At 47.6% G+C, this 13711-nt stretch overlaps 1 protein-coding gene and 1 long non-coding RNA gene across 5 annotated transcripts in view; one reads left to right on the top strand and one right to left on the bottom strand.

The window, feature by feature from the left end:
* Positions 1-4997, bottom strand: part of LOC148221594 (uncharacterized) — a 77829-nt gene extending 72832 nt beyond the window's left edge. Inside the window, exon 1 of the long non-coding RNA XR_015807808.1 lies at positions 4935-4997. This is a non-coding gene — a long non-coding RNA (uncharacterized LOC148221594). The remainder of the gene's footprint in view (positions 1-4934) is intronic.
* A 130-nt stretch (positions 4998-5127) lies between these two features.
* The window catches only part of GAS7 (growth arrest specific 7), an 84318-nt gene continuing 75734 nt past the window's right edge, over positions 5128-13711 (top strand). The window contains exon 1 of one of the 4 annotated variants that reach the window (XM_088176611.1): positions 5128-5443. In XM_088176611.1, coding sequence (XP_088032737.1) covers positions 5261-5443 — 183 coding nt within the window. In that variant the 5' untranslated portion in view covers positions 5128-5260. The remainder of the gene's footprint in view (positions 5444-13711) is intronic. The other 3 variants (XM_088176614.1, XM_014885057.2, XM_088176613.1) reach the window with 3 other exon arrangements.

Here is a 13711-nt window from a genome sequence, read left to right as displayed (position 1 = left end):
CCATGTGCAGGTAAATTTCAGAGTAATGGTTCAGGTTTGGACTCCAGTGCAGCTCTTAGGGGATAAAAGTCACTGTGGGTGAGTTAGCCTATGACTGTGGGCCAGCAGAGTCCTCAGATAAAACAGGCAAGGGACAGGTTCCAAAACACCAAGCCTGCATTAGAAACCCTTGCTACAGAATGTTATGTGTGCCAAGAGTTTGCATGGGCTCAAAAAAATAACTAGTCTCAATAATGAAAATGAATGTGGAATGATGTGATACCACCCCTAAGTGGAGACGACATGAGCTATCATTTGTTTTCAGAAATGTCTCTCCCTACCTCTCCTTTTCCCTTCTTCTGCTATAAGATATTGCTGGAAACAAGATAATAAGATCCAGAGCTACTTGTCCTACGTTGTCATCTAACACTTCAAAGCTGAGATCCATGTAGTCACAGCTTATTGTTATTAATATTGTAATTATATGATTTATAGACAATACCTTTCTTCCTTTCAATGACTTTTCCATTTAGCATTAAATAGTTAAACATTCAAAAAACCCAAAAACATTAAACATTTAATGACCTAGTGCTCACAGAGCTGGAAGAAGAGAGCATAAGGCTACAACACTGTCTACTTCAACAAATATAAATGCTTAGGAATCGAGAGGTGGTCTAAAATGAGGCATATCCTCTCTTTGTGAGCATACTGACCACCATGAAGTGCCCATAATGTTCAGTTTGCAGCAAGACAGAGGGAAGCTGATTTGAAATTCTGCAGCCATCTAATAGTAGCACATGGCTGCAACTGAGGTTTTTCAGGGCCCCAAGAAGTGAGAGGAGAACACTGAACTGCTGGAGAGAAGGCTTGGCACCACTCTTTCAAACAGGGCTTTGTGTGTGACAACTGGCTGCTGCTGACACCTAACTCTGAGGCAAAGTGTCAGAGTTGTGAGTCACATTTCTAGGACCAATTACTGCCTGTCATGCAACAGGGTGGGGCCTGCCCTGCCTCTCAGTAGGAAATATGTGGACTGGAAATAGGCTGATGTTATCGGAACAGTTTGTTATTCTCAGCCTGCTTCCAAGAAAGGAAGTGAATGGAAGCAGTCATCTCTCCAGGTGAATTATCCTGGCAGAAAAAGCCAGTTTATTCTCATGTGAATCACCCCAAGCTGTTTATTCATGTAATATCACTGTCCATTTATAGACAGAGAATACGTTTGTTTATGTCTGACTCTAAAATAGTAGATACAGCTCTGGGCACTGCTAAGACAAGGATGACTAAACCTGCCCTGGAACATCACAAAGTTTTACTACAACCTCAGCCAGGCAGGGCACTGCACATCTGACTTCATTTTCAGGGCTGATCTTGTACAAGGGGAGTTCCAAGGTCAGCAGAGCCATCTGAAAAACTTTTAAATGCAGAAATCAAAGTAAAGCCAAGAGGTATTCTTTGGTACTTTTTTAAAAATTCATGTTTGAATCACGTATTTGATCAGATGAACATGACTCATAAATCCAAGTCTTCTGCTTGGAATGTTTGAAGTCCTGGATGCCTAAATTTCCAAGTGTGATTCTCAAGAATATCTGGTCTAGGAATTTAATTCTCTGTGAGTCGCTGACCAAAAAGAGACCAGATAAAAGTTTTTTTCTGAGCTCCTGGATCTGTTTTGGTATTTTGGCTGTTTAAAGCATTGAGAATGGCCCCTTCCACCAAAAACTTTTAAGCATTTTAAGAACTGAAAGTATCTTCTGTGTACATGCTCAGAACATTTACTCTCCAAAACCAGAACTAATTTCTGCTAGTCACTTAGATATCAAAGATTATTTAAAGATCCAGTGCTACATGTAGTTTCTTTTCAGCCTCTTTCTTTCCTGGCCTCAGGAGATGTGGTGGTGCTGTCTCTTGAAAACAGGTATGGCCAATCAATTATTCATGTGAATCTCCAATCCATCAGGGTTATAAAGCTCTCCCATATACCTGTGCTAACCCATTCTCATTGGGAACCCTCCAGCATCTGTTCAGTGGAGACAGCTGGAGTCATTTAGATCTTATTCATGGGCTAATTGTCAAATAGTGCTTTGAACAAAAAAATTATTGACTATGCTGCTCCTTCTTCTGGTACTCACTCCCAAGATGTTCTCAGGTCCCTCTTCAGGAAATCTGCCCATCTGTACAGGACTTGTAGTGGTGGCATTTTGTGAAATCATGGAATGAGTTCTCTCTCTGACTGGATGACCACAGCAGAGGCTTTCTGCAGCGTTATATGAAGTTGGCTCTTTCTCATTCACAGAGAGCATTTCTTGACATTAAGATGTATTTCAAAGTTATTTATCCAGGCATTAGGTCTTCACTCTTTGGTGGCAGACAGGAAGAAAAAGGTCCTTTCAAGATCTCACACTAACACAGAATATGTGCATGTGATACTGATTTAGAATTGGTTTCTCATTGCTAAGTGGAATACCCTGCTAGAACAGATGGCAGAGTGAGCATGACAGTTGTGATGGCTCAGGAAATAAATTCAGGCAGATCTTACAGCCAGAGGGATAGTTTTGAACATTCAGTCAGACCTGCTGTGTGCTGCCCAGGCACACCTGCATGCAGCTGAGATGCTTCAGTTGAGCTGGAACAGATGGTAGGAGCAAAGGCTGAGACTGAAAGCTGACCAGCCCATCCCAGTGCCTGGTACCCCTGCAGTGGCAAATCTGCATGTTTCTGGGATGGCTTCTGTACCTCATCATACTCTGGCTCTGACATGCTAGATAAAAAAGATGCCTAGGCTCAGACACCAAGCTTGTCCTCCCTATAATATCCTTCACAATATAGATATTACATGATGCAGGTCCAACCAAACCTTTGGCAAGAGCTGCTCTCTGTTCAGGAAGCAAAGCCATCCTGCAAGCTGAGGACAAGGACTGGACACAGCTCAAGACAACCCAACGTGGTCATTATCTTCAGAATGAAATGAGGATTATTTATGGAACTGTTCGAGATATTTACCTCCAGTGATTAAAAGGCATCCTCTGACAGGAACAGAAACCTTCTGCTTACAGGCTGGACTTTTGTACACAAGCTAAAGGCAAGTCATAGTAACAGGTTTAGAAATAAAATTTAAAATAAAAATTAGGCAAGTGTTTACATTCGGGCTTGCCAGCTAAAAAGCTGAAGTTTGTAATTGCTTCAGGGAAGAGACAACCCTAGGACTGAAACCCTGCTAGAGGCTTTCCCATCAAGAGAGTTCATGCAAAGAACAGAAGCCTGCAAAAACATTAGAAAGGGAGATAGTGAGAAAAAACAAGTTGGAAGTAGAGGAAAAAAGTATCAGAGAATAAGCCAAAGAAAAGATTGAAGCATTCTGTCAACATCAAACATAATAAAAGCAATATTTAAACCAAAATTAATTATTTTACCTGAACATTCTAAACTATGTGGATCCGAGTTGCAACATAGCAAAGCTGGGTTTGTATATGCTGAAGAAAAATACAGGATTTCACTTTGATTTCAGTTCTTGCCATCTATAAATGGCATTGTTAGAGAATACTGCTGATAGATGTACCTGGATGTGTGCCACGATATCAGGTCTGTGAGGTTTTGCCAAGCAAAGCACAGCTGGTGTGATAATACCACATAATGGATCATAGATTAATAGTTATGAGCTTAAATACTTATCAAAAGGGGGTGATTTTAAGCAATTTATCACAATTCAGAAAATCAAAAATAGAACCGTGAAAAAAAGGCTGAAAATTGTTGAAAGAATCCTAATAAAAAACGCTGAAGAGCTCAGGTCTGATTGGTGCTGTCTAAATGAAGGACGGCTACGTTGAAAGTCATCTTCTGAAAGGTGACAAACAGGAGTGTCACACAGGTGGTGCCTCAATTCACACACGAGCTACAGTCAGACACACACACGAAGCAAGGTGTGCACTCAGACAAGTGCTGCAGAGACACACACACTCGAGGATGTGTCACACACACACCTCACGTGTGCTGGAGTGTGTCACATCATGCCTTTCAGGCAAAACGGATCTCACACCCTTGGCTATGTGTAACAAATGCACACACACGGTGACATCAGAGATGTCCCAGATATCAGAGATGCCTCACACACACGATTCTCTCCAAACACCCTAAGACACAGAGGGCCACACATGTAGGGGTTAGACCCCATAGACACACAGGTGTTGCACACACACACAGGTGACAGTGTGACTCAAACAGTGCCTGTCACACCGTGTCACACGTGCTTCAGGCACACCCAGTGTCTCACCTGGCGCCTTGCACCGACACACACGGCTGTCCCGTTGTCACCAACACGGTGACTCTTGTACACACGGCTGCCTCTCACAGACCCACCGTGGGCATCACTAACGCACCCACGGGGTGACACAGCGCCTGTCCCTCCACACGCCGTGTCCCTCACACACAGACACACAGACACACAGACACACAGACAGACTCACGCAGACATACAGACACACACACAGAGACACACACACAGACACAGAGGGGTGTGGAGCACACATAATCCCTCGGAACAGGGTCGGATACACACAGAACACACACAGACATCCACAGACATACAAACACAGACACACACACACAAATACACGCAGACACACACACACAGACATACAGACACACAGACACACACAGAGGGGTGTGGAGCACACACAATCCCTCAGAACAGGGTCAGATACACACAGACAGACACACACACAGAGGGGCGTGGAGATCACAGAGTGTCCCTCGGAACTGTGCCTGTCACAGCCACACGGAGGGGCGTGGAGCACACAGAGTCCCTCGGAACAGTGCCCGTCACACACAGAGGGGTGTGGAGCACACAGCACACACACGGTCCCTCGGCACAGTGCCTGTCACACACAGCCACACGCGCGGCGTTCCCCGAGCACTCGCCCACACCGTGTCCCCGCTCGCCCCTCAGGGTCACTCACACTCGCTCCCTCTCGCTGTCCCGCCGGCAGCAGCGCCACGCTCGCCGCCCGCCCCGCGCACCCTCTCGGCCTCTCCTCCCCCATCTCCGCTCTCCCCCTCCTCCCACCACTCCTCCTCCTCCTCCCTCCCTCTCTCGCCCTCCTCCCCTCGCCCTGCCCGTCCCGCCTCTCCCGCCCCACCCCGAGCCGGCGGTGCCCGTGGGCGCCCGGCGCCGGGGCTGCTCGGCTGCCGCTGCCCGCGCTGCCCGCCGGGCGGAGCGGGGCCCCCTCAGCCGAGCGGGGCGGGCGCGGAGCGGCGGCGGCGGCAGCGGGCGCGTCCGGGAGGGATGTCGGGGACCCGCTGCCAGGCGCTCTACCCCTTCTCCGGGGAGCGGCACCGGCAGGGGCTGCGCTTCGCGGCGGGTGAGCTGATCACGGTGCTGCAGGTGCCAGACGGCGGCTGGTGGGAAGGGCAGAAGGAGGACGGGCTGCGCGGCTGGTTCCCGGCCAGCTACGTCCAGCTGCTGGAGGTAGGGCCGGGGCCGGGGCCGGGGCCGGGCGGGGGGCGGGAGGGGCCGGCCCGGGGATGTCCCGCGGGAGCACCGGCGGTCCCGGGCGGCACACGGGCACATCGCGGTGCTGCTGTTGGGCCCCCTCGGCATCGCTGTGCCCCTGCCCCGGGCAGGTGCCCCGGCACCCGTCGCTGAGGCTGCGGGGTGCTGTAAGAATCCGCTCGCCCGGCCTCGCTCCCGCAGCCAGAGCCTTTGGTGCTTGTCGCTGTAGCCATGGAGAGGCAGAGCTCAGGTGCTCCGGACGCTGGGGTTTGCAGAGCCGCTGAGCAGCAGCAGCAGCAGCAGCAGCAGTCAGTGACTGCTGACTGATGCAGCCCCTGTCAGGCGCTCACCAGGGTCAGATGCTGGGCAAAGTTCTGCTCCCTCCTCTATCCGTCGCCCGCTCCCGCTCCTTCTCATTTCCTTTCACTGAACATGTCGTGGCTTTATGTTGTGGAAGAGATAATTCAGTATAGAATCATAGAATCACAGAATGGGTTGGGTTGGAAAGGACCTTAAAGATCATCCCATTACACCCCTCTGCCATGAGCAGGGACACTTTCCACTAGACCAGGTTGCTCCAAGTCCCGTCCAACATGGCCTTGGACACTCCCAGGGTTGGAGAAGCCACAGGTTTCCTGGGCATCCTATGCCAGGGCCTCACCACCACCCTCGCAAAGGAGAATTTCTTCCTAATGTCTGATCTAAATTTGCCATTCCTCCTTCACTCCATGCCCCTTTCCAAAGTCCTTCCCCAGTACCTATAGGTCCTAGAAGATTCTCTAAGTTCTTCCTGGAGCCTTCTCCTTCTCCCTGTCTGTTGCAGCAGTTTCCCAGCCAGCTGCAGACACCTTGCTGCCGTACCTGTGGCATGGCTCAGCAGGGTTAAGGCTGGTTCTGCACACCCAGAGTATCTGTTAGGATACTGAAAAGTTCTGTCAGCTTCAGTCATTTTTAGGGCCCTGACAGCTGGGATGACAGTTGGATTCCCACCTCGGGACTGCTTGTGCCTGAATGTGTTTATTGCTTTCTGTCCATGCAAACGAGACACAATGTGAGGGTAAAACGCATATGCATGAAGAGTGCCTTCACAGTCCTGCATGTGAATTCTGAAAATCTCGTGCACTAATGACCCCATCTGTCCTCTTCTCGCTGGCCATGTCCTGTTGTCATTTGGACCTCACACCGAGGCTGTGGGCATGGCAGTGGTGTCCAGGAGCATCTCCCTGTGGTGACTGGGCTGAAGCCATTCGCAGCACATTTCTCTGGTCAGCCTCTGTTTGTCCTCCAGGTTCCCAAGGCAAGTCGGCCAGCCTGCTTTGCTTATATGCAAGGCAGGCAATGCTCATCCCAGGTTTTCCATGCACACCTTCCAGGGAATCCAGAGAGGCAGGAAGCAGAGTCCTGAGCAAAACCTGCCCACCAGCTGCATGTAGAGCAGTGTTCTGTGAGCAAAAGATTCTGTGCAAAAGGACGTTTTGCTCACAGATCTGGCACTGCATTTTTATTTCTCTTGTCAAAATAAATTTAAACCAATCTCTGATGTTTCCATTGACTTCCTTTTCTTATTATTTTTCCTGGAAAGACAGGAAAGTAGAAGCAAGAGTTGCCTAGGCAGTGCTACAAGACTGAGGCCATGGAGACTTTCCCATGCAACTGACAGACTTGGGATTTCTTTTGTTAGTTTCTGAATGTGAGAGTCCTGTTTGTCAGTTTTGTCAACTCCAAGATCATTTATTGAGATACGTGAATGTTTGTGGTTTCACAAATTGCTAAATGTTTACACATCTAGGAATTTAGGAATTGTTTGAGGAAAAATGTATCAGGAGATGTGAAAGATTCTGCTCAGCAGAGGCAGTGGGGAATTCATTCAAAATAGCATAACTTTGCTTTCCTGTCAACTCCTTCTGAAAACTGGTTCCCTGCTTAAGTCTGAGTTCCATCATGCTCAGATCAGTGCCCAGAGCCCCACAGATGTGCCTTTCTGACCCTTGGCTCGTGTACCACTCGCAGCTTTGATGGAGACCACTTGTCCACACAGCCCGGCCCCTTTTCTTTCTTGCCCTCTTGGGCAAACCTTTAGAAAGAAGGCAAGAAAAATGACAAGGGCTGAGTGTGTTCACTCTGGTATGTTTTCCTTTTCTCCAGAGATGGTACCTAATAAGGACTATGAGCTGGAGTTAAAAAATACATCAAATGAGAGCTAATTAACCAATTCCAAGGGATCAAAGGTACTTGGCACACATCAGAATAGAAGTGTGAGAAGGAAGCTCTGTGTGTGTCTGTCTCTCATGGCTCTGTGCAGGGAGCCTTTCCCTTCTCTATAGGTAGCTTATCCCTTGTGTGCAGGTAAGCAGCTTGCTCAGGGACCTGATCTGACTGAAAGACATCACAACAGAAATAATTCTCTGATCCAAGTCACTGCCCAGCCACATTGACATCAGAGCTGATATCAGGGAGGTGGTCACAGTGGTCACTCTCATGGACATGAGTCTCCTTTCTGTACTAGCCAGCCCTTCCATGGGCTTTGGGTGGCCCTGGCCCTGCAGTTCTCAGTAAGATTCAGTGCTCTATCCTCAGGTGAACTTGACCACACATTGTTGTTTAAAGAGGAAAATGGAACTGTCTCCCTCTGCCCTGCCCTCATTTCCCTGCACCCAGTTTACCCCAGGAACTCCTTGTGCTCTCTCTGCAGCCTGAAGGAAAGTTGGCTGGATTTTCCGCCACAGCAGTGGCTGAAGGTGCCTCATAGCATTGCCTGCCTCCACAGCACACACTCTTTCTTCTCTCAGCAAGGTCCCTCAGTGGCTGGAAGCTACCAGAAGGAGGTGGCCTTCTTCTGAAGCCTTTGTGACTTAAAGCCTGCGCTGTGTTTAGACAGGAATGCTGCATTTTCTCATTCACAGGGCTTCACATTTACCAACCCTGGGATCTCCTCTGACAGCAGTGGTTCGAAACCCTGTGCTGAGTTTTGGTCCTGAGCTGAAAGAGGGAAGTGAGAAAGGTGTGAAGAACAACAGAGAGGGGAAGCTCTCCCACCCTTGAGCAGTCTGTGGTGTGCTGGTTCCTGAGGGATGAAGGAGGAGCAGAAGTGACTCTTCCTGATGCTGTTGTTGACTTGGGAAGAACCTGCTTCACCAGCAGCACCTGAGTCTCCTCACAGGCAGCCAGGCTGTGGAGCTGCCAGCACTGGTCATCCAGACAGCTGCAGCTGGCTTCTCCAGGAGCTGGGGACAAGGCAGGCTCTCCTACCTCGTGTGCCCTCTTGGCTCTTGCAAAGAAACCGAGGTGTGCATGGCTGGCAGGTGACCAGAACAGGCTGTTGTAGCAAATGCAGAGTTGGGCAGTTCTGAGAAAACCATGAAGGTGGCTTCCAGGAAACAAAGCCCGGTCCCAGAGATGGGTGGTCCTAAGGGGTTGTTGCCTTTTCTGCCTCCTGTGTTCTTTTGCTAGCAAAAAGGTATTTTTAAATGTGTTTTCAGTTCATTCATGGCAGAAGATCAAGGAAAGGACCAAAAATGTGGTAAATGTGGGGCAAGAGAGACACAGAAAGGTAAAGCAATAAAGATGTTTGGCATCCTTTTGTTTACTGTTCCTGTGGCTGCAGCAAGCCTGGAGTGGAGGGTTAGAGGAAAACAGTGATGGCTGGAGGTTCCTGCTCAAGGCAGTGATGGAAGAAGTGAGAGCTGGAGGAGGACTGGAGAAGCTCATGGTAGGGACAAGCCAGAAATGATACGTTTCTGTGAGCTGTGGAGAGGATGCTGCTGTCAGAGAGCAAAAGTGGTAACATAAACCAAAAAACTATCAAAAGCAGAGGGCAAAGGGAGAAAGGGAGGGTATCAGCTTTGTGATGGGGTTCCAGATGGATTCCCTGCGGCTGAGCTGATTGGGAACAGTTGAGGAGGCTGCTGTGGTTTTAATCACAGAATCACTGGTTTGGAAAGGACCTTCGGAGATCAGCTAGTCTGGCTTGCCTGGCTATGTCTGTCAGGTTTTCAATTTGTACAAGGGTGGACACCACGACTGTTCTGGACAATGTATTCCAGTGTTTAACTACCCTCACAATTTTTTGTTGTGTCCTTTGAAGGGATTTGTGTCCCTTTAAAGGGATTTTCTGTGTTTTAATTTGTGCCCATTGCACCTCATCCTTTCACTGGATTTCACTGAGAACGGTCTATTTGATTTTTTTTACTGTCCTCCCCATAGATTTTTATCTACATTGATAACTTCTCTCTCAAGCCTTTTTGTCTTGATGCTAAACAGTCCCAGTTCTTTCAGCCTTTCTCTGTATGACAGATGCTCCAGACCCTTAATCATCCTCGTGGCCCATTGCTGGACCCTTTCCAGTGTGTCCTTGTCTTCCTTATGTTGGAAAACCAAGTACTGTATCTTACACTGCTGTAGATAGTAGGTTAATGGAGAAATGGTCCCTGAGCAGTATTTCCTAAGCATGAGAATCCATGACCAGAGGAATCCTGTAGACTGCTGTCAGATTCATTTGGTTTTGCTTTGGCTGAGCTTGGTCTATGAGCAAGCAGCACCCTTCTGCAAGCTGAAGGGCTTGGGGAAGGAGGATGTTGTTGCTTGGTACCCATATCTTATTGAGAGATACCATCAGCTTCAACCCTCACCCTTCCTTTGGTGATTAATAGCTATGGCAGCTGTGAGACCTGAAAATCGGGGATTTTCTGACCCTTTTCTCTCTCCTGTGTGCTTTATATTTTTGCCTGACCTTTTGACCACTGAGTGGAGCCCTACAGGCCCCCTTGGTACCAAACTGTCGCAGCCCCAGGTTACACAACTGGCCTTCCCAGCCTGTAGCAAGAGGGAGTCTGTGCAGAGGCAGGTGAGGAGGTGGTGTACACAGAGCCAATGGAGTGTGGTGTGTGATACACTGAGAGATTTCTCAACAGCTCCTGTTTCTTGTCCCGAGGCTGGCTGCCTCCTCACCCCAGCTGCATCAGGCTGCTTGGGATGATGATGTGTAGAAAGATCTGTACAACTCCAGATGTAAGAGCAACCTGGCACAAGGCTCAGGTGTTCCAGTTTGTGACAACCTTAATGGTGCAGGGCAGCATAGATGTTGAGAAAGTGGGGTAGTGTGTATTCCAGGAGGTGCTTTGCATGGGACCCTCTGGAGAAACCTCTGTTGCGTCTGCTTTTTCTAGACAAGTGATTTTTGGAGTGTTGGAGAGATGTATCATTCAGTCACATTTGCAAGTGGTTTCTTTGAAAACCTATTTTTGGGCCTTGATTTTTGTATTTGTAGTTAACTAGAAATCACTTATATAAGCAGCAGCAGCAACATATGCAAATTTGCTGGAAATTGTCAGCACTTTTTATAGCTTCAGTCATCCCACAGATGTAAGTCTCTGTATGAAGCACAGCGTGTGCTTCCAGAATGGATGGAGGTGGCTCTGGAATCTGACTGAGCGGGCTGGACTTCGAGCTGCCACTGATCTTATCTGCACTCTCCACAGCTTGATTTACCAGAACTGTGAGGCACTTAGGAAGGAAGGAATGATGTGCTTGTCCCTGGTGCAGGCTTCACCTGCAGCTGTCAGACAGATGGTTCATTGATTCCACTGCTGGCTAATACTCAGTGAGTAACTCACCTCACCTAAACCAGCCTGGAGCAGATGGAGATGTGCAAACAGCTGAGCCTGGAGGTTGTTGCATATCCATGTGCAAGAGGCATGGCATGGACAGCACACACTGCTTCCTGCATGGTGCCTGGGGAGTCACAGAGAAAAAGGATGAAAGTAATACACAGAAATTAAAATGCCTTTTATTTATTTTGTAATAACAGAGAATGTGTAGAGGATTTCTGTGCCAACATTCTCTCTGCCATCATGGGAGCTGTATGGTGTGTGTGATATATATTAAAAGGGAGGATGTGTTAGCACCTGTTGCAACAGACCTTTTCCCGATGCACAAAGGAGAATAAAGTTGTGTGTGCACCTGGATGGCTGTGGGTACCTGAGTCCTGAGCTATTTGTGCATAGGTTCCTTATCTCCTGCACACAGCAATGGTGCTTTGCTTTCTCAGAAGGTTCTACATACTTGGAGTTTGTTGTCTCACTCTCTCTCGTTCTTCTACCTCCCCACTCAAAAATCAGCTTAACATAAAATTCATGAAGAGCCACAGGAACTGAGGGGATGTGTGACGATCTCAGGCACTGATGTGACTGCTGCCACTGCTTTATTCTGTGGAGCAGGTAATGCTCCAGTCTGTAGTCTTGGCTGCTGGGGAGGGAATCTGGTCTTAAATCTGGCATGATAAGGCTGTGTGTGCTGAACCAAAGAGAGGATGGCATCACTGCCAGGCTGGGACTAGCACTCTTGTCTGCTGCCCAGGGGTGCTTGTGACACCATCCTGAGTGTTCTGGCCGTTCTGCTGCCCCTGGGAGGTGGTGCTGGGGCAGCAACCACAGCTGAAGTGGGGATGGCATTTCCCCTGGTGCAGAAGGTTGGTTTTCATTCTCTTGTTCCCTAATGAAGGCAAGAGGGAGAGATTTGCCTGGCTGTGAATGGAACCTGCTGTGGGTGTCTCAGGGAAAAGATGAAGTTTCCAAAGTTCAGTGCTCACAGATGCTGAGGCTGGTCTGCTCTGCATGATTCAACAGCAAACTGCTGTCCAAAGCAAGCTGTTCATGAGAAGAGTGACAATGAGAATCCTGTGGTATTGCATTGTGGTTTCGTTTTGTGCTTTTTTCTCTGATTTTCTGTAACTGTATTTTTAGAGTTGAAACTTATGATCATCTGACCGTTGATATTTCTGGCAAATGTGAATGAAATCAAATATAAAACGGTGAGGAAATAATGTTTGGCTGCCAGAAAATAGCTCTTTAATCAAGGTTCTGAGGGAATTTAAAGCTCCAGGAGAATGTGAAGGGGATGTGATGCTGCAGTTTACAATCCCTGTTACCCATCTAGTGAAAATTGTCTCGCAGTGTTGACGTTAAAGATCAAATGTAAAAACTGAATAGTACCAATAGCCAAAATTTGTGAAAGGAAGGGTCTTACAGACGTTTGTGGCATTTTTTTGTGGGCTCTTCTTTCCCCTGCACAAGTTGGGGTGTTGCAGAGGCTGGGCTCATAGGTGCTGCTTCTGGAGCAGGTGAGAACAGTCACACTGTTGGCCTTACAAAAATTGCATAGGACAGAATTTTTAAAGATGTTATCCTTTATCCTTAGCTAAAAGATGAAAAAGTGCCATGGAAGGCTTAAAGTGGAGTATCTCCTATGGCCTGTGGATTACAAAAAGAGCCTAAAAACAGTCTCCCTGCAGACATCTGCCTTCTAGATGTGCACGATTAAACGAGTTGCTGTGCACCTGCAATTTAAGGGTGGATATAGAGCAACCATGAAAAATGTGGATCATTTAAAGACTCACTTGAAGATTGCTTAGTTCCTTAAAGAATTTCCGGCTCATTCTGTGCTCTGAATGGGGCACGTGTCCTGTAGGAGAATACAAGAGTTGATTTCTGCAGCAGTTAACACGGGCAGCTTAAATCTCACTTTCCAACTTGGATGCAGAATGCACCTTTGGTGCCTTGAGTGTTGTGCCACAAACACCGGTGCTGAATGTACCACACAGCACTTTATACTGAATGTAGTTTAAAAAGACACAGTAGGAATAATGAGAAAATGCCAGATACTTATTTTCTAAAAACAAAGCTTTACTTTGGTGTCCAAAATGGAAAATTTGGTTCTGTAATCAAGACCAGAAAATTCTGGAAGTTTTAATGGGATTTGGTTTTTACTGCTTATTTCACTTTTACTTGTGGGATAATAAATGACCAGGTAGAATTAACTGGTCATTTAACTAACCAGATTAAACTTGTGTTTTATGCTCCATGATTCCTTAGCTTCCATGGTTGCTTATGCCCATGAAGCACATTATTATCAGTAATGTGCTCCAGTGCTCATGATCAGAATCTGAAGTCTCCGAGTATGTTCTCAGGACTTGCTTTTGTTATTTTGCTGACTGCTGACACCAAGCGCTGTCCCAAAGATAGGACATTGTCTGTTTTGGAGGATTCCCACAATAACAGCAGCAGAGAGTATCTCTCTTTGCAAATATTTGAGTCTGTTGCAGTTGTTTTTTTATTGTGACCATGTTACAGCTCAGAGCAGCAGGAGTTTCTCACTTTGTACGTGTTCATCCTGTTCCCCCCACTGAGAGCAGAGGGAGCCAGCCACTACTAACTTGTGTCTTGGAGTGTTTGACATAAGGCACTGATA

The sequence above is a fragment of the Sturnus vulgaris genome, chromosome 20, assembly GCF_052056855.1.
Source record: "Sturnus vulgaris isolate bStuVul1 chromosome 20, bStuVul1.hap1, whole genome shotgun sequence".
Lineage (NCBI taxonomy): Eukaryota > Metazoa > Chordata > Aves > Passeriformes > Sturnidae > Sturnus > Sturnus vulgaris.
The sequence above is the reverse complement of the archived record's forward strand: the minus strand, read 5'-3'. Positions and strand labels throughout refer to the sequence as shown.